The sequence below is a fragment of the Cicer arietinum genome, chromosome 6 (assembly GCF_000331145.2).
Source record: "Cicer arietinum cultivar CDC Frontier isolate Library 1 chromosome 6, Cicar.CDCFrontier_v2.0, whole genome shotgun sequence".
Classification (NCBI taxonomy): Eukaryota; Viridiplantae; Streptophyta; class Magnoliopsida; order Fabales; family Fabaceae; genus Cicer; species Cicer arietinum.
The window spans coordinates 19,173,007-19,197,807 of record NC_021165.2 but is presented as its reverse complement, the minus strand read 5'-3'; the positions used below and the strand labels follow the sequence as shown (position 1 = coordinate 19,197,807).

The 24,801-nt window shown below is 29.7% G+C and overlaps 2 protein-coding genes across 2 annotated transcripts; both read left to right on the top strand.

Annotated features, from left to right (window-relative positions):
- Positions 1-3,644: 3,644 nt before the first annotated feature.
- Positions 3,645-10,976, top strand: LOC101502991 (long-chain-alcohol oxidase FAO1-like). Its single transcript, XM_004505417.4, has 3 exons — positions 3,645-4,049; positions 7,919-8,191; positions 9,085-10,976. Exons 1-3 carry the CDS (start codon positions 3,810-3,812, stop codon positions 10,858-10,860), a joined length of 2,289 nt encoding a protein of 762 aa, XP_004505474.1. The 5' UTR covers positions 3,645-3,809; the 3' UTR covers positions 10,861-10,976.
- A 2,683-nt stretch (positions 10,977-13,659) lies between these two features.
- Positions 13,660-21,984, top strand: LOC101494199 (uncharacterized). The gene is made up of 17 exons (XM_004505394.4): positions 13,660-14,004; positions 14,091-14,231; positions 14,319-14,410; positions 15,202-15,298; positions 15,924-15,967; positions 17,039-17,127; positions 17,374-17,465; positions 17,553-17,699; positions 18,415-18,562; positions 18,664-18,740; positions 19,339-19,410; positions 19,999-20,046; positions 20,125-20,252; positions 20,343-20,502; positions 20,579-20,789; positions 21,029-21,099; positions 21,715-21,984. The coding sequence occupies exons 1-16, from the start codon at positions 13,894-13,896 to the stop codon at positions 21,076-21,078; spliced, it is 1,707 nt and encodes a 568-aa protein (XP_004505451.1). The 5' UTR covers positions 13,660-13,893; the 3' UTR covers positions 21,079-21,099; positions 21,715-21,984.
- The last annotated feature ends 2,817 nt before the right edge of the window (positions 21,985-24,801 follow it).

Genomic DNA, 24,801 nt, shown 5'->3' with positions numbered 1-24,801 from the left:
GTTGTGTATGAATGTGATTGAATTAGTTTATGTATTTTTGGAAGGATAAGCAGGCAAATCGATTTGATTTGGGAAGTTACAGAGGCTCAACTATTTATAAAATCGATTTCCCAATCGATTTGGCCATGCAGGAATTCAGCAAAATTGACAAAAATCGATTTGGAAATCGATTGACATTAAGTCAGGTGCTCAGCTATCCTATCAATCGATTGCCCAATCGATTGAATTAAGCCCAGAATTCAAATTTCACTTAAATCCTTCAGGAAATCGATTTGGAAATCGATTGGCTTAGTAGAAATTCTTATTTTCAGTTAGATAACAGATTGCTTAATTGATTTATCAATGTCTTGGTTAGTTATGTATTACTTGATGGATTGAGAACTTTATTTTGATTTCATTTTTAATTGGCAAGCATTATATGAACTTTTAGCATATGGAAAATCCTTTTAAGGTGCATGCTTAGTTGAAAGGTTATTTTGTGCATTTAAAAACTTAAATGTTATGTGTTAATTGTTAATTTCGGTTGGTGACCCTTTACAACTATTGTGGAAATCTGGGCTTTGCCCTCAGATGAGAGCCAAGACAATCTTACCGGTTCGTACCCTGTGGATGGGAATGTTGTGGGTAATGCCTGACTGGAGCTATGTTAGGAGGATCTTACGGGGCGCGTGGAGATCACTCAGGGTGTATAGCTTTAGTTTTTTTGAAGAATGATCAGATTAAGATGACATAGAGGGAACATATGTTTTTTTTGGATTACGTTATTTTGAACTGGAAAAATGTACCTTTACTAATATTGTCAGTATGACATCTTAGTTGAATGGGTTCCATGTATCATCTTTGTTGTGTAAATATTTTGGATTCATATTTTGAGAAACTTTTCCGCTGCTTGTAAATTATAATGACTCAATTATTTATCCAAAGGTATTTCCTATTTATTTCTCTGTTTTATTTTAATTTCTTTTGAAAAAAAAAAATACCCTCGCTTTGAAAAACGGGGTGTTACATCATGCAATGTCGAAACATATTGAAGTGCAGTATCATTATATACGAGATACATTTGAAATGAAGTCATTTTCAATTGAAATGATTCATACCGATGAAAATGGCTTAGATATGATGACAAAGGTCATGCTTATGTCGAAGATGATATGTTGTATAAAGAAGGTTGACATAGTTGAACAATACCTTTTCACTTTAGTCGTGAGTAGGTAATTTGTTGGGTGGAACTCACATATTGTATTAGTAATATTATTATTATTAGTATTATTATTGTTATTATTTCTAAATAAAAGAAGAAGAAGAAAAAAAAAAAGAGAAAAAAAATGTTTTAATTGAGCTCGACAAATGTGAGAAAGAAAAAAAAAAGGGATAAATACCTAAGTAAAAAAAAAAAATGGTGCGCAAAATTGAAAATAGGATTGCCGCTGAGAAGAGCAAAAAGAAAAACAGGGAAGGAATAAAAGTTTGGTTCCAGTGATAATATGTGTGTAGCAAACTTGTTCCATTTTATATACAATTGAATATATTATTTCTACCATTAAGTTTGTTCTTTTAATATATTATCTTAATAGTTTTATCTTATTTGACAATTAATTTGGAATACTCTCTTTAGTGAAAGATTATTCGTTATTTGTTCATTTTCTACTCTTTAGTGGTAACTATTGTTGATTGATATTTTATAGTGTTATTAAAAAGACTCTCTTTTACCCATTAATTATTATAGTAGAAGGCTCCACAAAATCACGTGATTGATATGTGAAATTATATTTTTTATTTGATTATTTATTTGTACTGTAAGAAGAAAAATATTCTAAATTATTAAAATAATTAGAAATCTGATTTTAAAATAATAACATCATAGGATTAGCATGTCATATAATTATTAAGTGATGACATTTTTCTAACCAATCATCGATGGTTTAGATAATATCGAACTCTCTCACCGCCTATGGCAAACCAACAACAAAGTCTATTATAATCTTCTCAAACTAAACATTTACTCGTAAAATCTAACGCCTCTTTTTTCATAATGGATCATCGAAACATCTTCAAATTCCTATATACTTATTTGAAGCACCTGAATGAAAACTCAACCTAGTCTTATGTGCATAATCTGAACTCATCATCCTTAGGTACACCCAATTTTTCAAAAAATCTGAACTCCAACTCTTAAAACTTAATTTAATTTATTCAAAAATCTTAAAATTTCAAATCCTTTAATAATTTATATCTTAATATACCATAATATAGGGTCCTAAATACATATTTTAGCATATTAATAAACATCAAACGTATAACAATCATAAATTAAAATTGGAGATGTCGTGTCGCATCTTACAACCAACTATGGTTGATAAAATCATTGAATTTATTTACGAGTTTCTTTTTTCTTTTTCTGAAAAACTAAAGAAAAAATATTATTAAATCTTATTCAAATCACATGGTGTGCTAAAAATAAATCAAATGTCTTACAAAAGATTGTTTTTAACGTCTCCAGATTCCAACTAAAACAATCTTACATCTTGTGAAAGATATAGAGAATGATATATGTGTAAAGAAAAATGTAAATCTTTTGAGAATAAAGTTTATGCATATTCGTTGGAATCAACCAAATAGCAACTAGATAAAGTTCAATTGTGATGATACTTACAAGAGTTTTGCTTCCATTGTTGGATGCAAAACCTTTGTAGGGATTCTTCATGGTATTGGATGAATGAGTATGCGAATAAATTCGGTATGTATGATACTCTCACCGTTGAGATGTCAACAATGTTGTTTGGGTTGGAGTTACTTTAGCAAGAGATTATTACAAATTTAGTTATATATTAAGAGTGATTCTATAGTGATGATAGATATGGTATGTCATGAAACCGTGGATGACCACAATTTCTTAACCTTAGTTTATAGAATCAGATAAATGACTCAAAAGGATTGACACGTCAAATTCAACCATATATAACATGATAGAAATCATTGGACAAATTGACTAGTTAATTATGATCTTACTTTGTACAATATTTAAACTATTTGTTCTCCCAAATCTTTCGTCGAATAAATTGAAGATCATTTTAATTGATGATAAAAGTGATATTTCATTTCTTAAATTTATTAGAGTTTCTTGCATTTTTTAATCTCTACAAATATTATTATTTTCAATTTTAGTCCCTTTACAATTGAAAACAAATGATATTTATAAGGACTAAAAAATACGAATAAGTTTGATAGGAATTAAAAGAAAATACAAAAATTTTGTAAAAATCACAATATTATTTTATAAAAAAAAAAAAAAAAACTCCAAAACAACTCAAACCACAACAAAAACAAATAATCAAAAGAGAACACCTGAAACCGCCACCTAAAATAAACTTTTTTTTTTACTTTTTGATTTTCAAATAATTTTATTTTTTATTTTTTCTAGTTCCATTTTGATTAAATTAGCTAGACCATAAACACCTATAATGTGTAGGTTGGGCAGTTACCTAAAGTTAGTCATTTGGTCCTGCCTTTCATGTTACCACATTTTCTATGGTGGAAGGTTTGATTTTGGAAGTTTGATTGGGGAGAATCTCTCCACCTCTTCCTATAATAAAAAGAGACAAACATAGTAAACAATCAATTGCATATTTGCATCTACTTTCATTTTCTTCCCCTTTCACCTCCCACATTTATGTCACACAAATAAACAATTATGACTCTAGCACACTCTTCTATATATATATATAGAGAGAGATCTCCAATTCTCCATGTCCATACGTAATATTTAGTTCTTTTCACATCTAAGGTTGTAATCACTAAGAGAAAGAAAGATGAGAAGTAAGTGTCATCCATTGTTAAGGGGTGTGAGAGAAAATAGCAAATACAAACATGGGTTTTCAGTGGCTGAGATGGAGTCACTCACAAGCATATGTGAGGTTGTTCTACCTTCATTGCCAGTGGATGCTATGAACCAAAGAAAAGATGACCAACATGATGATGATGATGAATCAAGAAAGCATGTCCAATCTTTCTTGAACCTCTCTGCTTCTCAGTATCCAATCCCTCATGAGGTATATATATACATTATGATCCACTTATTCCAATTCTTCGTAATCATTGAATTTAACAACCAAGTCATCTAATTGATAGTTTTTAAACTTAATTACTGTTTTAGTACATTTAATATTACCTCTCTATTTTAATTATCAATAATTTTTTTTATCACTCTCTCATATTTTTTAATTAAAAAATGATTTTATATATTTTTAATGATACGACATATAATTTATGATATAGAATTATCTTGAATTATTAATTATTCATATGTCATTAATTAAATTAAAAATATAAAAAAAATTATGAAGTTGAAATTTAATTTTTTAAGTGTTTTAAGTTAATTTCATGAGTATTAATCATTCTAAATTATCGTATTATATATCAAGTTATTTAAAACATCATAAATCACTAATTAACTTTTAGTTAAAAAATCAGATAGAGAATTAAAACTGTTAACTTTTAAAATAAATGATCAATTTTGTAAATCAATAAAAATAAAAAGACTAAAATTATAATTAAATCTAATTCTTATTAAGTATATTTAATTTGCAAACTTTTATAAAATTTAAAACATTATTGATACGTCGTTCTATTCAACTTTTTAAAAATACAAATATAATATCAGCCATAAAATTTTATAGTTACAAATTACAATTTTTTACTTTTTATATATAATTTTTTTCCACATATATATGATCTTTAAGCTAATATATAATTGCTGAAATTTAATGTCCATAAAAAATTATTAAATAAAGTAAATCTATATTGATTTATTCTTATATAGGTGGATATCAACTTATTCAAGGAGTAATTTTTGTTATAATTATTCCTAATAACTTTTTGTAGACTTAATAGGTTTAGCATAACTTAGTCTTCAACTAAGTTGATCCCACCTATGATTTTCAATTCAACATATGACTTAAAAATATTATTATTTGATGATTGATATATCTTCTCATATACATGGATACATATTTGTTGACTTAATCTAATAAATTATTCCATTATTCCGCTTAATAAATTAATATAAATAATTAATTTTAATAATTTAACTGTTTATTATTAACATAATATATTAATCATTAAATATATAAAATTTTATATAAATTTTAAATTTGTAAATATGTAATCTAACCATCAACATTTACTTATAACTTTTAAAAATTTATTATACATTCATTTGAAGTTATTTAACGAATTATTAAATAATTTTAAAATTTTATAAAAATATATGAAATTGATTTTAATAATAAATTTTTTTGACCGAATAGTTAAATTAGTGAAATTTATTATTTATATTAAATTATTAAATAAAATAATTTATTATAAAATTACTTACGAAGTCAACAAATACTCTCTCTCTCTATATATATAAAACCTTTTGTTAATACTAAGAATTAATTTTAAAATATGAAAAGTCAAATTTAAAAGCTTCAAAAATAAAGATAAAGATCATTTAAAAATAATAATACATAAAATAAATACATTAATTACTCTTTCAATATTCTTCAAAAAAGTGAAAAAATCTATTTATAATAAATGACCGAAATATCAAAATAGAAAGACAATAAGCGAGAGAAATTATAATGAAATAGAGGGACCGAGACATTTAATGTGGAAGTACAAAACATTAAATGTTCTATTGTTTGTCAAAAACAAAACATTAAATGTTATCTTTAATATTTTTTTTATTTCATATATTTGAAATTACACTCTCAACTTTGATTTTGTTTAGCCTTTAGCATATTATAAAATAATAAATTTAATCTTTTTATATTTTATTTATTAAATAAAAATAAAATTCATCTAATGCATATTTTAAATTTTTAAGAGTAAAAAAATATAACTAATAATATTTTAATTTTCTACAAGAATCAAAATTTTAGAAGAAAACTAAAATATGATCAAAGATCGGAGGGCAGACATAATAATAAAGTACAAAATCTTAATAACAAGTATTATTTTTTTTTCTCTAAAGAAAAGTATTGATTTTTCTTTAAAAAAAACTAGTCACAGTATTGAGTTTTCTATTGGTAAATATTTTCTTAAAAAACGAAATAACTAGAATCTGTGTCCGTAGATAATTTTTAAGTAATTTTATGTTATCTACGGATTTTTTGTAGGTAGTGATAAAATTTACCGTACATAACAACAGTTTTTTTTTTGTAGTGTAGGAACAATGTAATTGCAAATTTTATAAAAAAAATATATTCAGTTTTTATATGAATAATTTTTATTATTTTTTGAAAATAATTAAATATTATAAATTTTAAATTTTAGTTGTTTAGTAATAAATTTAAAAGTCTTGCTAAAGTCAACAACAGATGATTATGTGTTAGAGTTAAAACAAAAATTATAATTTTATTGTTGTTTTGAGTTTTAAGAGAGAACTATTTTCAAATTTACTGAAAAATTAACTTAAATCCATATTTACCTAACAAATTTAATTTTTAAAATTCACTTTGAAAATAAGAAACCAATAACATAGAATCACTCAGATGGACTTAAATATCGGAGCAAATTGTTACTGTTACTGTTACATCATATGCATATAATTATATTTTCTATAAATAGAATATTATAATTTTTAATATTTAAAAATATTAAATATGTAAATGTATATCAAAGTTAAAAATAATAATAGTATTACTAGCGAAGAAAAGTTTAAATGCGGGTGAATATCAACAACTCAAATTTGTCTCTACCTGGAGTTTTAATTTCAGGAAAAGCCGCACACACATTCAATCAAAGTGGATTTGCTCCGCCCAAATCGCAACAAGTTTTAGTAAATAATTAACTCTTGATGTAAATTTTGTTGTCATTCTTATCTATCACTAAAAACAAAAACACTTTTGCTTTCCACACCCCTCATTTTACTTCCCACACCCCTCAATTTTTTTGTATACCCAAACTACCCTTCCCTCTTTATTCACTTAACCCTTCATTTCTATCTTCATCATCTTCATCTTCGTTAACCTAACATTTTCAATCTTCTTCAATATTTTTCAATCATTTTGATACATTTCATCTTCAATAATCTTCAATCACTTTCAATATCTTCATCATTTTCATCATCTTTATCATTATAGTGACTTAAATCAACTAGGTATGGATTTTGTAGCTTAAATATTTTTTTTTCAAAATCTGGGATTCGTACGTGAACTCAGTTCACGTATCTGATAAAATTAAGAAAATTCAGATGATACGTGGATTAAGTTTACGTAAACGTACGTGAATTAAGTTTGCGTACACCAATGGAGTTTTAAAATTTCATATGAAATACGTAAACTGAGATAACCTAGGTGTACGTGAACTCAATTCACGTAGCAAACATGTGAATTGAATTCACGTACACATACGTGAACTCAATTCACATATAGGTAAGAATTTGAAAAATCTCAGTCATACCTGAACTGAGTTCACGTACACATACGTTATCTCAGTTCACATACGTGAACTGAGTTCACGTACACATAAAATTTGGAACAACCATTGAAAAAACAACCATTGATGAACATTCAAAAACAACTATTCAAAAAGATGATGAAGTTAGGTTAATGAAGATGAAAATGATGAAGTTAGAAATGATGAGTTAATTGAATAAAGAGAGAAGGGTAGTTTGGATATTTAGGGTTTACAAAAAAATTAAGGAGTGTGAGAAGTAAATTGAGGGGTGTGGGAAGCAAAAGTGAAACAAAAATTATATTTTCAACGCCCTTTTATCAATTATATATATGACTTGGAAAATAATTACGGTCAAAGATAAAATGTTTCTACTGATATGACAATCGGAGTATATATAAATGAAATCCTATTACTATTTATTAAATTATTTGAACAAACTATTGTGGACATTATTGAATTATATTTTGAATGGCAACAGGTAGCTGAGGCGTTAGTTAAGAGGGGTTTAATAGAAGCAGTAATGTTGATTAGAGTGGTTCTCTGGCTTCTGGCAACGAGGTTGGGTACTTTGTTGCTTTGTGGTTTTCTCTGTCTTAGTAAGGAATGGCCCTTTGTCAACAAATTCTCAAGCATGTCTTTGGATAAAAGAGAAAAGATTGTGCAGAGGTGGCTCAAGCATAGGTTCCTCACTCCTATTAGAGTCGCTTTTGGTTACATCAAAGTCCTATGCCACTTTGTTTTCTTCTCTTGGGTATATATATTCTTCAACCTTCCTACGTACTTCTCTTGTCTATAGCTACATTTCAATCTTATATTGTCATCTATAATAGAGTTTTCCCCAATTTAAGTGTTAAAGTGAATCATGCGGTACACGTCAAGTCGTTTTTTATTTTTTAATGTTCTTTTTTACAAAAATAGAAGTTATTCCATTTCATCCACTTCAATACATGTAGAGATATAATAATAACAATGAAGGCTAGATATATAAGTGGCTACCATTGCTAAGGTGTGAGTTACTATATTTGCTTTTCTCTTAAAAAACTCAATAGAGTTTTTTAAATAAAAATTAAGACTATACAATCTTCTAGAATAACTCCATAATCGAAAACAGTAACAAATGATGAATGAAAATTTTCTAATACAAATTTGACATTTAACTAAAAAATAACCTTTTTTACATTTAATTCCATCTTCTACAAACAAATTTTGATATAGACCAAAAGCTTCCGACAAATAAATAGAATGAGAAACAAATAATTTGTTAAATAGATCTGATCAATAGCTAAATCATTGTATTTCAATGATGTTAATATATATAAATATTAGAAACAAGTGGTACCATAGAGAAAATGCTTATTAAAGCTGCTCTTTCTAATAAGTACTATCTGATTTTGCTCACCAATGAGAATACGTATTTGATATCAATATTTATTGGTAAAATACTAGTCTTACAAAGTTTTTAAAGATATTTTATATTGTAAATAAATCAAAAATAGTAAAATTATTGAAAATGTTAATAAAAAAATAGTTAAGATTGATTGCCATTAATTGACAAAGTAAAAAATTGTCCAACTAAAAATACATAAAAATTAAACTCCTACACTATCGAAGTACCAAATGCTTAAGAAAGTGGACTTTTTGCAGGTTGATGAAAATGGTGACAACCCAACATGGAAAGCCATTGGATATGAGGTTTCACCTAATGAGAAAATGACCAATGTCTCCAAAGAGAGTGAAGAGAGACCCCTTGAAAAGGGTATTATAGAAACCATGCATGAACATGACTCAACTCTTCAAAAATCTCTATCTGACAAAGGCCTAAATGTTATAGTTGACTCCAAAAACAACATCCTCAAAATCAAATGTGATGCAGTAGTTGTTGGTTCTGGTAGTGGTGGAGGTGTTGCAGCTTCTGTCCTTTCAAATGCTGGATACAAAGTAATTGTTCTAGAGAAAGGAAACTACTTTGTTCCAAAGGATTATTCATCACTAGAAGGTCCTTCAATGAACCAACAATATGAATGTGGAGGGATGTTAGTTTCTGCAGACTCAAGAATACTTGTTTTGGCAGGTTCAACCGTTGGTGGTGGCTCAGCTATTAATTGGTCAGCGTGCCTAAAAACACCACAAGAAGTGATTAAAGAATGGTCAGAAAAACACAAACTTTCAATGTTTTCAAGCTTAGAGTATCTTTCTGCTATGGAAACTGTGTGTGAAAGAATTGGTGTCAATCAAAATTGCACACAAGAAGGTTTCCAAAACCAAGTACTAAGAAAAGGGTGTCAAAATCTTGGCCTAAAAGTTGATTATGTTCCAAGAAACTCATCAGGGAATCATTATTGTGGTTCATGTGGTTATGGTTGTCCAAAAGGTGAGAAACTTGGGACACAAGTTACATGGCTTGTTGATGCTGTTGAAAAAGGCGCAGTAATAATAACAGGTTGCAAAGCTGAAAAATTCTTGTTTCAAACCAACAACAATACAAGAAAGAAGAAATCATGCTTAGGAGTTTTAGCAAAGACTTTAAACAATACTAGAGTAACAATGAAGCTACAAATTGAAGCCAAAGTAACAGTTTCTTCATGTGGAGCACTTTTAACACCCCCATTAATGATCACTAGTGGTTTAAAGAACAAAAACATTGGTAGAAACCTTCATCTCCATCCTGTTTTAATGACATGGGGTTACTTTCCAGAATCAAAAAATTTAGATCTCAAAGGTAAAGTCTATGAAGGAGGGATAATAACATCTGTTCATAAATTACTATCATCAAATGATTCAAATTCATATACAAGAGCTATAATTGAAACACCTTTAATAGGACCAGCATCTTTTGCTTCAATGTGTCCTTGGGAATCAGGACTTGATTTCAAACAAAGAATGTTAAACTATTCAAGAACATCACATTTTATAACAATAATAAGAGACAGTTCATGTGGAAAAGTAACAAGTGAAGGAAGAATAAGTTACAAATTGAATGAAATTGACAAAGAGAATATAAGAAGTGGTTTACAACAAGCATTGAGGATTTTAATAGCTGCAGGAGCAGATGAAGTAGGAACACATAGAAGTGATGGACAGAGAATTAAGTGTAGTGAGAAAAGTGAAATTGAAATTGAAGAGTTTATTGAAAGTGTTTGTCCAATGGAAGGAGCATTGTTACCTGGTAATGAGAAATGGAATATATATACTTCTGCTCATCAAATGGGGAGTTGTAGAATGGGAGTGAATGAAAAGGAAGGTGGTGTTGATGAAAATGGTGAGAGTTGGGAAGCTGAAGGTTTGTTTGTTTGTGATGCAAGTGTGCTTCCTACTGCTGTTGGTGTTAATCCTATGATTACTGTTCAATCAACTGCTTATTGTATCTCAAATAGAATTGTTGATTATCTTAGAAAAAGTCCAGTAACTAAGGTTAGTTGATTTTAACTAATCCTGTTGTTGGACTATGTTTGAATATCAATAAATTATATAAGTATTAATATCTTATATCTTATGAATATAATTTTACATGTGAAATGGAAGTTTCCTTTTCAAAATATCTTTGTCTTGTTTACGATATTATTGATATTTATTTATAAATCATTTTTTTATTGATTATTTTATATTCATTGAAAAAATGCAAGAAATTTAAATCTATTTTGTTTACTATTTTTTATCACTAAATTTAAATTTCTCTTTTAGAAAAAAAATATTCACAAGTAAGTGTTGTAAAACCTTGAATACCGAATTTGTTTCTTAATCATAGAAAAATTAATCATAGACAAATTTAGCGGATATTTTATAATTATTTTATTCACGGCAAATTTTATGCAGGGAAAAAATTCGTTTTTAATTTGTTAAAAAACGGATAATAGATTATATTTATATATAAAAAGAAAAACTTAAACTCATCAAAAATTGAAGTACCTTTTTACTTTTGTGACAAAAAAAAAAAATATAAATTTACTTATTAATAGTAAAATACCATTGCGAAAGTACGGGTATCGCATCATTACTATATTTTTTGTAAGGTAATAAATAAAAAAATCAGTTAAAAAACTTTTTTTTATACTATAGATACACAAATATAATTTATTTGAATTAATAATGTTCAAATAAAATTAAAAATAATAATGATAATGAATTGTAATATTTTATTTTTGTGCATATTCGAAGAAAGTGTATTTGATCAATAATACACTTAATATTGTAATTAATATTTTGTGTATATTTTAAATGTTTATCTCTGAGAAATATTTGTCTACTATGTTTATGTATAATGAAAAATCTTTGTCATGTATTTTTTTAATATTTATTAATGATAAATATTTGTCTCATATTTTTTATATGCATCAGTTATAAATATTATTCCACATTTTATTATATTTATTAATAATAAATATTTATCTAGTAATTTTTATTTATCGCTAAAATATATTTATCTAATATTATTTTTATGCATCAATTACAAATATTTATCATGTGTTTTTTTTATAATATTTATCAATGACAAATTTTTATCTTGTGATTTTTTATATTTAGTATTGAAAATTGAGTCTGATATTTGTCCTACGTTTTTTTAATACTTTTTTTTTTATATTCGTCTCGTATTATTTAATTTGAATATTTATTCAAAATATTAATTAATTTACTTATCTCTAAATTTATAATTAGTGTTCAATATTTGTCCTATATTTCTTTTAATTAGAATTGAAACCTTTCTAAACCATCACATGAAAACTGAAGCACTTAATCGGTTCCTTGCAAGACTATGTAAGGAAATATAAGAAAGTGGGTTGAAATGAGATTAAAAAGGTACAAGATAATTGATTCTTTTGTTTTTTATTGGGACTTGATCACTTAAATTCTTTGTAACATATATAATAACTCTTGTCTTTGTAGCCTAATACATAATTGTAATTACTAAAATTGAATTGATAACTTAAACTCTCCTGCAAACTTTTCTACATATATCAATTTAACTATTTATCTAAAGCCTATATAAAAAGTATTTCCACACAACCAATTTTTTTCAAATTTCACTAAAAAATATATAACCAACATTTCTAGTTAATAGATACAAATAGTTCTACAATATACTTAATTGAATATGTACCTAAAATATAATTATAACTACACACAATATTATGACAATTATCTATTTTTCACTTTGACAATATTATGAAAAGGGAAACATATAACAATAAACCACACTGTGCATTACAAAGATCTCTATGTAAGTAAATATTTTTCTATTTTTTGAAAGAAAATAAAACACAAAGGTGATTAGAGAGAGAAAAATGACATCAAATGTTGGAGTAATCTCCAACTATATAGCAAATGTGGAGCTTGATTCACAATTTTCAATCTCTCTGATGTTAGAGTAATCACAACGAATTTTTTTCATCTTCAATTATTTTGTTTGTTTTGTATGATAAATTTAAAATAAAAATACATCAGCAATTAACTTAATAAATACTTTATAATAAAAGCTTGAAAAATAAAGTGAGACTACAAAAACAATAAAGATAAAAAATGAAATATGACAACATATTAAAAAGAAGTAAAAAAATATAAATTATCAAATAGTTTTCAATTTTAAATTAATAGTTATGATGGAGAAGAAATCAAAGATATTAAATTTTTTTTTTACAAAATTAAGCATCAAGTTATGGATTAAAGTTTACATAAGCATTCAATCAAATAGGTTCAATCAAATAGGTGGTGAATTTAAAAAAGAAAAAGAAAAAGTTTGCACCAAATAGTATATGAGTAAATAGTACCCATAAATACCGGAAGAAAAATAAAAAATTTAAATCTAAAATGCAAACAATAAAATAAAAAGTTCTTAGAGTGAAAAGATATTTTTTCGATTTTTTTTTGTTTAAATAAATATTTTGCTCTCCATTAAAAATTTCTTTTGAATAATACGGTTGTATAAAATTCTACTTTAGAGATAAATTATTAGATTATTACAGTTAGTAGATAAATGCTATTTTAAGTGTTTAAACATGAGATTATTTTGGTGTCCCTAATTAATGAGCCAATATAAAATTAATTAGGACAATAAATAATTTTAGCAGTGTTTTATTTTCTTAATTTGATTTATATTATTTAAAAATAAACAAAAAAGTTTTAATCATCGTTGTCCATAACTTTGTTAAGTATCTAACGGTTCTACGAAAAGAGATTACGATGCACTATTCTAAGGGGAAACACTAGAATGAGCCCCAGTGGTAAATATCGTTGGACTTTGGAAGAGCACGGGGATACATGACTCGTCGTTTCGGTGACACGTGGCATGTTAGTCGTTACCGTCGCATTTCAAGACAGTAGCCATTCTGTTCCGTGAAAGAAGAACGAAGTGCTCATCTCATAATCCTCTCTCTCTCTCTCACACACACATTCCTGTGTTGCTGCTTCGCTCGCCACAGTTCAAATCGATCTCGTTCGTCACATAATTTACTTCTAACAATGCCCGAGCATGACAGAGGTTGGGATTTTTACCTCCGAACGCTCTCTACCAGTGCCAGAGATTCCAACACCGCCAACGATCCCGCCTCCGATCCCTCTCTTCTTCAATCCGTACAGTTTTCATATTATTCCATCAAACCCTATCTCTCTCTCTATATATATTTATGGGTATAATTTTTTATTGTTGTTTTGATTAGGTGAAGAAGCTTCATCAATTATGCAAGACCGAAAACTCTGAAGACTTGGTAGCTAGGGTTTATCCACAGATTAACAAGATTTTTCAGCGCGCTGTGGCTTCTCTTTCTCAATCTCGAACCTCTAATGGTCTTCTTTTACTCGTATGTCTTTTTTTCTTCTCAATAATAGTTTTTTCCTATTATTTAATTTGTATTCAATTCAGCGTTATCTTACTTGGTGGTTTTCAGGCAATTCTTCAGTTTTACCTGGACTTTGGGGAAGTTGTTCTCCATGATGCTGATCCTAGTCTTAGGACCTTCTTTCGCTCCTGCTTGAGCAGGTAATTAATTATATATGAGCTGATGGAAGTTATTGTTGATCATTCAAATTTCAATATTACATTGATTATTGGGATTGATTTTACTTAAATTTAATCTCAACTGTCATGTACGAAACTAAGATTAAATGATCAAGTCTCAACCAACATTCTCACTTAAGACACCATCATTCTCTGTGTGCGTAGTGTAGTAAATAATTGTTTTATGTTCATATTCTGATCTAGTTGTGCTCGTTCTTGTACTCTTGTGTCTCTGTTCCCATCTGCGAGGCGATAAAGTGGTTTACTGATTTGGGAGGAGAAACATAAGGGCTGGAGTCAGAGAGATAAGGGGTTGTGAACATGTTTATCAAATGGAGATTCAAAATGTGGATTTGAAGACTTATTTTTCAAATCGTGAATAGAATCTTATTATGATCCGGAAGATACATTACCAATAAATAAGACATTTTTAAGTTGTTATATCATATATGAACCTCAAATAATTCATGATTCAAGTCATAAATCAATTGACTTAAGAAAATTGGCTAACTATACATAGTTGACCACAAAAAGTGGTTGACTACACTAAGTTTAGGTAGTGATTCATTAGAATGAATCGAGATCCATCATAGTGAATTGAGATTCATTATATGGAATCAGGATTCAAGATGAGATTCATGTCGAAAATGGATACACATTAGAGATTCATATTAGAGTATGCTATCACTTACATATTTTTTGTTGCCTCCAAACAACCAATATCACAAAGGTTGGATTTATCATTCTATTAAATTATTTGTATCCTGTTTCAGGGAGTTTGCCGATCCTGTCGTCGCAGAAGCAATGCTTGAATTTCTCATTATCAACCAAAAGAGGCTTTTAACTGCCTTTCCTAACTTAATGCCTCAGGTATAAGTTATAATCTATGCTTTGCTGCACTGACCATTATTACGAATTTAACATGCAATAAAATAAGGAAATTTAATAATTAATATGAGTACATTCTTTTTAAGGTAGAGTATTTTGTTTAAACAGGTAGTTTTATGTATTAAAGTGATAGGTAATCCGGTTGTTTATACAGTTATGAATTAGTTAGTTAGGGGAGCAAGTGAGTAACGGGAGGTGACATTTGTGAGAAGTAGGGCCTTTTGCATTGGGAGGTGGGCAGACCCACGAAGCTCTCTCCTTATTCTGTAATCAAGGAGAATTCTTCTCCATTTTCCAGCAATAAGGTACAGTTTCTACCAATTGGTATCAGGGCTATTTTGTGGGTAGACGTCATGGTGAATGCAGAATCTATTCAGAGCTGAACAAGAATGAGAGATCCACTTCTTTAAAATTTGGTATTCCGATATTAAGGGATAAGTAGGAAAAGGAAACTGAGATAGACACTTGTTTGAATTTAAATTCTAAAGGCGAGGAGAAAGTTAGAATACGAGGCCCCAAGGAGGATTCTCATTTGATTTTGATACAGAGGGGTGCACAATGATAGCACATTTCTATCTGACTTCACTTATGATTGTTCTTTTTGCAGTTTTTTCCATTGTTGTTGAAGCTGATAGCTTGGAATGGTGAAAGGTATGTACTGTTTTACCTGGGTTGATTTGAGGGGTGGGGGGGAGCCAAGGTAATACTTTTTTCTGCCATATTCTGAAACAGTTAATATAATATATAGTTGATTGTGTGCTGTGCTTTCGTGCTTTCAAATCTTGAAATTCACAAGGATTTTTATTTATTTTTATCCCTTTTCAAGAATTAATGCTTTAAAGATGCAAATGATTAGTAAATAATTAGTATCAACAACAAGGATAACAAAACTTGAAACTAATCTCTTGTGCAAGGTTGGTAAATATTGAAATGGAAATCTGTTTAGTTGCTTATTGCAAGAAATTTGAAGTTGAACTGTTCATGATTTTCAAGAAGGAATATATTATCACTGCTAAATGCAATCAAATATAATTGGTTCTTGGTATCATAGTTTCTTTTATCTTCTAGTTGATATTACATGGCTCTGTAGCTATTACTTTATGGAAGTCGTTGTTCGACATTTTCGGCAAGTGTAAGGTGTGTCCCAAGACCTTGGACTATGTTTTGATGACTAAATTTGTTGGTTTTGGTAGGAGTACAAAAGCCGAAGTTTGTAGTTAGCTGATGTCTTTTAGAAGGGTTTCCCCTTGCATGCATAGGTTTCTTCATTGATGTTTTTTTGTTCTCTTTTCTTTGTATTTTCATTTTTTTAGGAAGATATCTTATCTTCGTACCTTATTCCATTCATCTTTTTTATCTTAATGAAGTTATTTTTTCATCAGAAAAATATTTCGCTTCTCTAGTTTACTGAAATTTTGTACTTGAAGTCTTGAACCATTTTCCACTTACCATTTGTTAGGGAGCTAAAACTCCTTAACTCTGATGCAGATTACTTTTGAAAAAGTTAAGTTTGTTACATTTGTATAAGATCCTAAAACCTTATACCAACATTTGGCCTGTTTTTCACTTTTTATTGAATAACACGAATCTTAACCAAAAACGGAGCCTGAAATGAATCAAAAACATAAATATTTCACCAGACTAGCAACATGTTAAATTGTGGTGTTAGAGCGTTCCTAATAGAAAAGGGATATTGTCTGAATATTTTGTCTACTCTTGCAGATTAGAGAAACTAATTTTAAAAGCCTTTCCGGGATTAATGTCACCTGGGTCATTTATTCCATTGTTTCCATCTTTACTAGACTTGCCTAGTAAGTTAACGTTATACGACCATTTATGTCTTATTTACCTTTTCATTTTATAGAAAAGATCAATATATATTAGAATATATGAAAAATATCTTATAGTATGTGTTAGTAACCAATCCCTAATCATATTACTGTGGATGCCACTTGTATTGAGCTCTAGGATTTTAGGATATGATGATTTTCTTTTTCTTATTATCTCCCTTTAACAAGAAATTAATCGATTCAACATTTCCGGCCCATCTTTGCTAGTTTTGGTGGTGGCATTGGAGAAGGTGGAAAAAAGCTCTGGACCTTTAATTGGAAGCAGCATTGCTTCAATTCAGAAAAATACGGCTCCTAAGGTTATCTTTGATGCTTTGAATTTGAGTGAAGTTTAGCACGGTTGCATTTGTTCACAATAGAAGTGAACTTAATTATTTTTAATTTAGATGCTACTTGCCCTTATGGATGAAGCATATACTGGTTCAACTATAGAAGATGGTGGAGGAGATTCTGAATCTGAGGATAGCAGTGCAATTGATGTGTCTGATCCTTTGTTCCTTGAGATCTTAAAGGATGAAAATGATGGTATCGCTGTATGTTTATCTTTCATCTTATTATTCACCATTCTCAGTTCAGTTTGTTTTTATTCTCATTATGAAGATCAAATTCAAGTTGTTAGGCATTTTTTTAATTCGTCATGTTTACCCCATGTCAGTAGTCACTTAGCATAAAAGGATTGATAAAAAGTTCACTATCACTAATAAATAATAATACTTTCTAGTTTCTACTCTTTTAAAGGTTAATATCTGCCCCAAATAATGAGAGTCCACTTTCATGAACATGGAACACTCACTAAACCCTCATACAATCACCTACATGGCATCTCTTATGTTTATTCAACTCATTTTCCAAATTCAAGTTCAAATGGTTGATTATCCCAACATATCAAATTCAAATTAAATCCCTAACAATTATTGGTTCATACATAAAATTTATTTTCTGAAAGTTTAATTTTCTTTGCATAACATTTTGAAAAATAAAATAAATGCCAACAATTTAAGTTTTAATTTGTAAATTATATATGCACAATATATTCAAATCTAATCTAATACACACATAAGATACTTACTAAATAATTTTTAACATTAAAATTTGATTGAAAGAAAACAAGGCTACAAAGTAATTCAAGGTAAATTTATGTAGCACTCCTAATTTGTTTGATATTATTACTCCATTACTATTCAAGAATATTTGTTTGGGATGTCAAGCTCCAGTTAGGATATTCAGGTAAACTCTATCTTATTTCAGGAACGTCCCTGGTCATCACCAGTGATGACTACAATATTACAGGCTGCAGTCAATAGTCCATACTCAGAGAGGCTGAAAGCATTACTCCGCCTGACACCTCGTCTTTTTGACATGTACTTCTCCATAGCATTGCGCGAAGTGAATGATTGTAAGTTTTGTTGATACATATGCTTGAAAATTTTATTGTGGAGATGTATTCATCATCTGGCTTAGTTGACTGTTTTTCCCCATTCTTTTAAACACTTTCAGCTTTGATTTGTGCGTTGGTTCCCCTGCTTATGTCAAGATTTGCAACAATATTTCCAGACAAAATATTCTCTTATGAGGTATCTATTATATTTGAGTAGTTAGTGTATGTGGAAAATCCATGCAAAATAGTCAAATATTAAATAGCTGTTATCTTTTTCTATTGTTATTGCCTTCCGTCAGTGTTGTCAAATAACTGCTTAGTGGCACTATAGGGCTATAGCATAGTGAAATTTGAACAAGTTGTTATTGCTCCACAATACGCTATTTTAGTACAAAGTGTTTCAAAATCAAATAGCCGCTATTGTGGTACTATAGCACTAGTGTAGCAAAATTAGAATTTAGAACAAGCCGTTATTTTCCGCGATCTGCATCTCTTCTCAAGGCATTAACTTTTGGGACACCTTTACATTTGCCTTATTTGATATTGTTATAATTCCAACTTCTAATTTTTGCTTTTGTGAATTAAGTTGAGGTGCTAGCTCAGTGGTAAGAGCTTAGCCTTGTAACCTCAAGGTATCGAGTTCAACTTCCCTCGGGGACAGTTGTAAATTGGTCATTAGTGCCACTTTGATTAATAAAAATTTCCCCTTTCCCCAATTTTTTTTTTTAATTAAAAAAATAAAGTTGTTGTTTCATATCCATTACTCTGCATTCTAAGTTCTCTTGTGCTTTTAGGTTCATAAGCGGCTTTTGGAGTTTATACTCTCCACATTTCAGCGCTCGCCAAACTTCATTGCACTTTTAAAGGTACTTTTCTGACAATATACTGCTTTAATTTTTTATTTCACACGTAGTTCGGCATGGATTTACCTGAAGACAGATAACAAGATCATTAAGATTGTGAACTGAAAGATTGGGTTATGTGACTATGATTTTGTTGTTGTTGAAGGGCCATCTCCATCCAATTGATGCCTTTTAAAGTTGCATTCATTTTTTATTTTTTGAAAGACTGCTCCATTTGTCACTTCTCTGCTGTGATTTTTATAGAATTTGATCATTTTATGTTTTAGAAAGCCATGGTTTTTTTTCAAGAACTAACTCATAAAAGCTTAAGCTGTTAGGCTATGGCTCATGTCAAGAACTAACTCTCCTAAGAGCTTAAGTTGTAAGACAAAAGCTAATGAATCGTTTTATATTTAACAATGTATCAATCATCATAAGAGATCCCTATGGGCTTGAAGAATTGAAAATGTACAAGCATACTGTAACTTCCACCGAAATTCAATACTGATAATCTAGTTATAGAAACCCTCTTACCATGTCAAGAACCAGGCCTTTTAAACTCAAGAAGCTCATGAATGGCTTTATATCTAATATCTCAAGAATTTGTTGCAGAAACCTATAATGGACAGACTTGGAGAAGCTTATGACAGCCCAGACAAGGTTAGTCAAGAACTATTTTAACTATATGTGGGAGTGATGCAACAATCTTGGATTGAAAATTCATTGAATTTTAATTAGACAGAATTGGCATTGCAATTATGTTGGGCCATTGGAGAGCATGGTGGTGGTGGTGGATCTCACAAAGACGAAGCCCGTGAACTTTTTGAGAGTTTAGAACTACTTTTGTATGAAAACCTTTCCTCAAGGTATGATGTAATAGCATAAACCATGCTTCTTCCAGTTCTGGAGATTTAATCAGTAATTGTTTGACGGGTTATTTTTTGTTTACTTGGAAGTCGTCTTGGCATGGCACAGGAGGTATCCCTTAGTTCTGATATGGAAACCTACAGAAGGTCATCGCAGTCCAGGCTATTGTGTTTTGTCGTGACAGCCATTGCAAAGCTTGCTACGCATCATCGTGAGTTACTACCAAGAGCACGTGTATCCTTGGGCAAGGTATCTTTATTTCACAGGGAAAAGCATTAGAGATCATTAACGCAATTGTTTTTCTAATTAAGGATATGCTTTTTAGGTTGCTCGGTCTCGAATTTCTGATATGAGAGTATGGAAGCGTGCATGTGATTTCCTGGGTTTGATGAAAGACCCTGCTATAAGTTCATCCATATTAGGACCTTCACGATCTTCACAAGGTACCACACAGAAAATTGGCAGCATAAACTGGAATGAAGGTGCGACAAAGATGGTCTCACATATTCCATTTTACATTCTAGGTGAACAAGAAGGTGAATGATATTTCGCTCCCTCTCCACTATTCATGTATCTCTGCACACACTTGTATTTGAGAATACACATGGAAAAGAATAGTTCTATTTTATGTTCTGACTCCCTTGTACACATGCGCATGCGGTTTTACTTGTACCAGTCCGAATTTTGGTGCTCTAGATAAACCTGACCTTTGCTGCTTATTTTTTCCTTTTGTGAAAATGTGTTGCTTACTTTTGGATTTACTTTCTTGTTACAGGGCCACCTTTTCATGATTTCTCTTTTTCAGATATCCTTTCAAGCAGATGATGGAAGCTAAGATTCTACTAGGTCTTTTGTTTTCCTTATTGTAGTCATCTTCGTATCGTTCTGATTAATTCTTATTATCATTGTTTTTTTATCTGTACATTAATTAAACACTCCCATTAATACCACCAACCTTTGTTAAGAAGGTGTACACTCAGGTGAGTGCTATAGTCTTCTCAAGGCTCTATGACATCAACGATGATACTCCTTGAGTCCTAGAGACCCCGAGATCCATGAAACAGATTAACAGTCGTTAGATCCACATTGGTGGAAGCTCGCTCCTTTCGGGAGTCTGTCCCAAGTCCCAACCAACACCATGAATCAATGTTTGTGATGGGACTCAAAATAATCACAATGCCATGCAACAAAACCATTCAAACTCTACAGGGTTTTTACCATACATCCATGACTTAAACATTTCTAGCACATAATCCATACAATCAAACCAAGACTGGTTTGAAAACAATCATCCAAGGATTGAGACGCAGTTTGGACTTGGCATACTTCCCCAACGTCATAACTTCTTTAAGGGTCAAAACAACAAGACATGCAAGCTTAAGCTTTTATTAGGTTTATATCTTATGGAGCTCAGTTTCTTTGCTAGATAACGACAATTTATTTATTTTAATATCCATGCAGTTTTCAGGGGTGACATAATGAATCAACCCACCATATCTTTCCATATTCTTCCACAGAGCAAAGCAGAGAAGGTTGAAGTAGGAAAGTGAGTTGAAAATGCAATCCGCCCCAACATTGGTTGACAGGTTGGTCTACCAATAACAGAAACAAGGAAAATGTATGAAATTTGTTGATTGTTAGGCATGTTGACGAATTGATCCGTAAAAAATAGTATAAAATTATGAATAAAAACATAAAATATATTAAATAAAAATGAACTTGATGAGCCAATCCACCATTTGCTTCGTTTTTCTATGAGTAATTACTCATTTTCGTCCTTGAAAGAAAGAAAAATAAATTAAAATCCCTTAATTATTTCTCCATTAGTCCATGTAGTCTCTGACGTTAAATTTCTACCATTAACTTGTTCGTTTGATGAATTGGCCAAATTTTTGATACATTATATGAACACTTGACGCAATTAACATCAAATGTTTTGAATCCCTTTATTAGAGACCAAAATGACCATGTCTTCTCTTTTGGTACCTACCATCTTTGACTCATATGATGGGAATAGAAAATGAGAAAAAGTTGAAGTTATACCCTTTTACAAGTTTATCTTCTTTAAAATCAAGGGTTGGAATACATGTATTGCTGCATGTGCCAAGGTTGATGCCCTGCATCTCCACATAATTTGCAGCCCCCATATAAAGAAGAGCTTAGATACCGTTCAATAGGATACAGTAGTTTCATTTTTAAAGCGATATTCATATGATTGAGAATTCCACCCTTGACAGGTTTAGCTTCAAATAATATATTGGGGAGTAATTAGGCTGAGTAAAATTTACGAGAATGAAATATACTATTATTTTGTATAACCTTTGATGAATACCAAAACAAATAAAGATGGTGGCTGCTTTTTTCAATTAAAGGTTGGTTTTTCAATATAAGTTTTGGTTTGAAAAGATATAAAATAAAAATTGCAACTATTGTTTTTTGAGTTGAAAATTCTTATTTCAATTGATTGATGTCTTGACGTTAATATTACATATTTAGCCTTGCTTGGCCTGGCCAATTAGTTTGTCTTTGGTTCATAAGTCAGATGAGGGTACAAGGTAAAAACTTTCAAATTGAAAATCTAACTTGAATAGTTTTTGTAGAAGCTTGACATAGTTTTTAGTAAGTTTCAATGTTAATATGTTTATAATTAATGTTTACTTTGACTTGATGTGTGGCTTATATATTTGATTGCATCCTTCAGTTATGTTGGATCATGAATTTGACATCGTTATAATTGTTTTTTTTTTTCCTTTGGCTGAGTGGAAATTGTTATGAAGAGATGAATATGACATTGAGTAATATGATACTGGTTTTGTGCTTGCTCGTGTACTCTTTAGAACAATAAAGACTACGAAACTTCTCTTGAGCAGTATAATACTGGTTTTGTAAGCAGGAATCTTGGATACCGTAATTTATGTATGTTACATAAATTGTTGGGTATGGTTTCTCTTTTAATTACTATAGCAATGTAAGGGATTCAAAATAGAGGACATGATCATTTTGATCCCTAATAAAAGGAAGTCAAAATGTATGATCTCAATGCGTCCCATGTTTGTCTTATGTGTCAAAAATTTGGTCAATTCATCAAATTAATAGATTTATGGTAGAAATTTAACGTCAATGATTATATTGACTAAAAGAAGAATAATTCATGGATTTTAATTTATTTTTCTTTCTTTTGCGGACTATTTTGACGATGCTTATCACTTTTAGGGGCGAAAGTGAGTGGGTCAAGATAGGTTGGAGGATTAGAAATCTTAACTCACCCACAAAAGGACGGGTTAAACAGGTCATCTTTATGGGCGAAATCTATTTTGCTACCCTTATATGTATTGAGCACCACCTATTGTGGTTTGGTGGTGCAGTCAACCAAGTCTTATTTATAATGCTTATGAGAATATTTTTACTTTTGAGAAGAAAACATACAAACGTCTAAAGGACAACTACCTAGTAATATACTATAGAGGCACTCAAATCAGTCATGAAAGAGAGGCATTAATAACAGTTAGCCTTGGTGAAAAAACACTTAACAAAACCTTAATTTCTTCCACTACAGACAGAAAATTAGACAATTTGGGAAAGCATACACATTTCTCATATTACTATGACCCACAACACATTGTCAAAATCAAACGTATCTTCGTATAACATTTACCGCAGGAGAGCAGAGAAATGATAATGTAAGACAAGTTTGAGTTCAATATTAATGCAATCCAACTATGTAGTTTGGAGGGGAGGACTTTGGACAGAGTGGAAGGTAGAGAAATATAGATAAATATTATACCTTATTTAAAAGAGGAATTTAGAGAGTTTTATAAGATAATATTTATGATTATTATATTTTTAATTTTTAGATTAGAGTATTATAACATATAATTGAAGAAATAATTTAAACCTTTAAAAAATTCCTCCAATATATTTTTTAGTTCCCTAAATTATTAAGATTTTGTATAATTAAGTAAAATAGACTTTCCAAAGCTCTCCACTCTGAAAGTCCACCCTCCTTCCCTGTGGCGGAACTTGACTGAACAGTTTAGAGTGATCGACATAAAAATATAATGTATAAATCACATATACAAATAATATTATATAGCAAAAAATTAAGTTGTAATAAAAACAAAGTCAAGTATCAAATATTTTAACTACATGACTTAATAATACCTTAAATATATATTTTCTCACCCTACTAAAAAGAATATGCAAGAGCCTTTGAATTTGATGTGAAGTATATTTGAAATTATATAGAGTTTTTTCGAACACAGCATTTGCAACGTCATCATTGTAAGTTACCAAGAGTTTTATCAATTGAAGAAAATTTCCTTGATTTCTTGACCTGCTAGTTTCATCGTGTCCCATAAAAGCACAAGCTTGAAGTGTTAACCAACGAACAATGTCAATTGATGTCTTGAGACATGTTCAATTCTTCAAAATTTGTTCTGAGCTTTGCACTTGAAAAATATTCCTAATATGTCCAACTTGATTCAACAAATCTAGACAAACTTTCATTTCTTAGAAAGGCGCAACATTTTTAAGAAAAGTATCCTTATG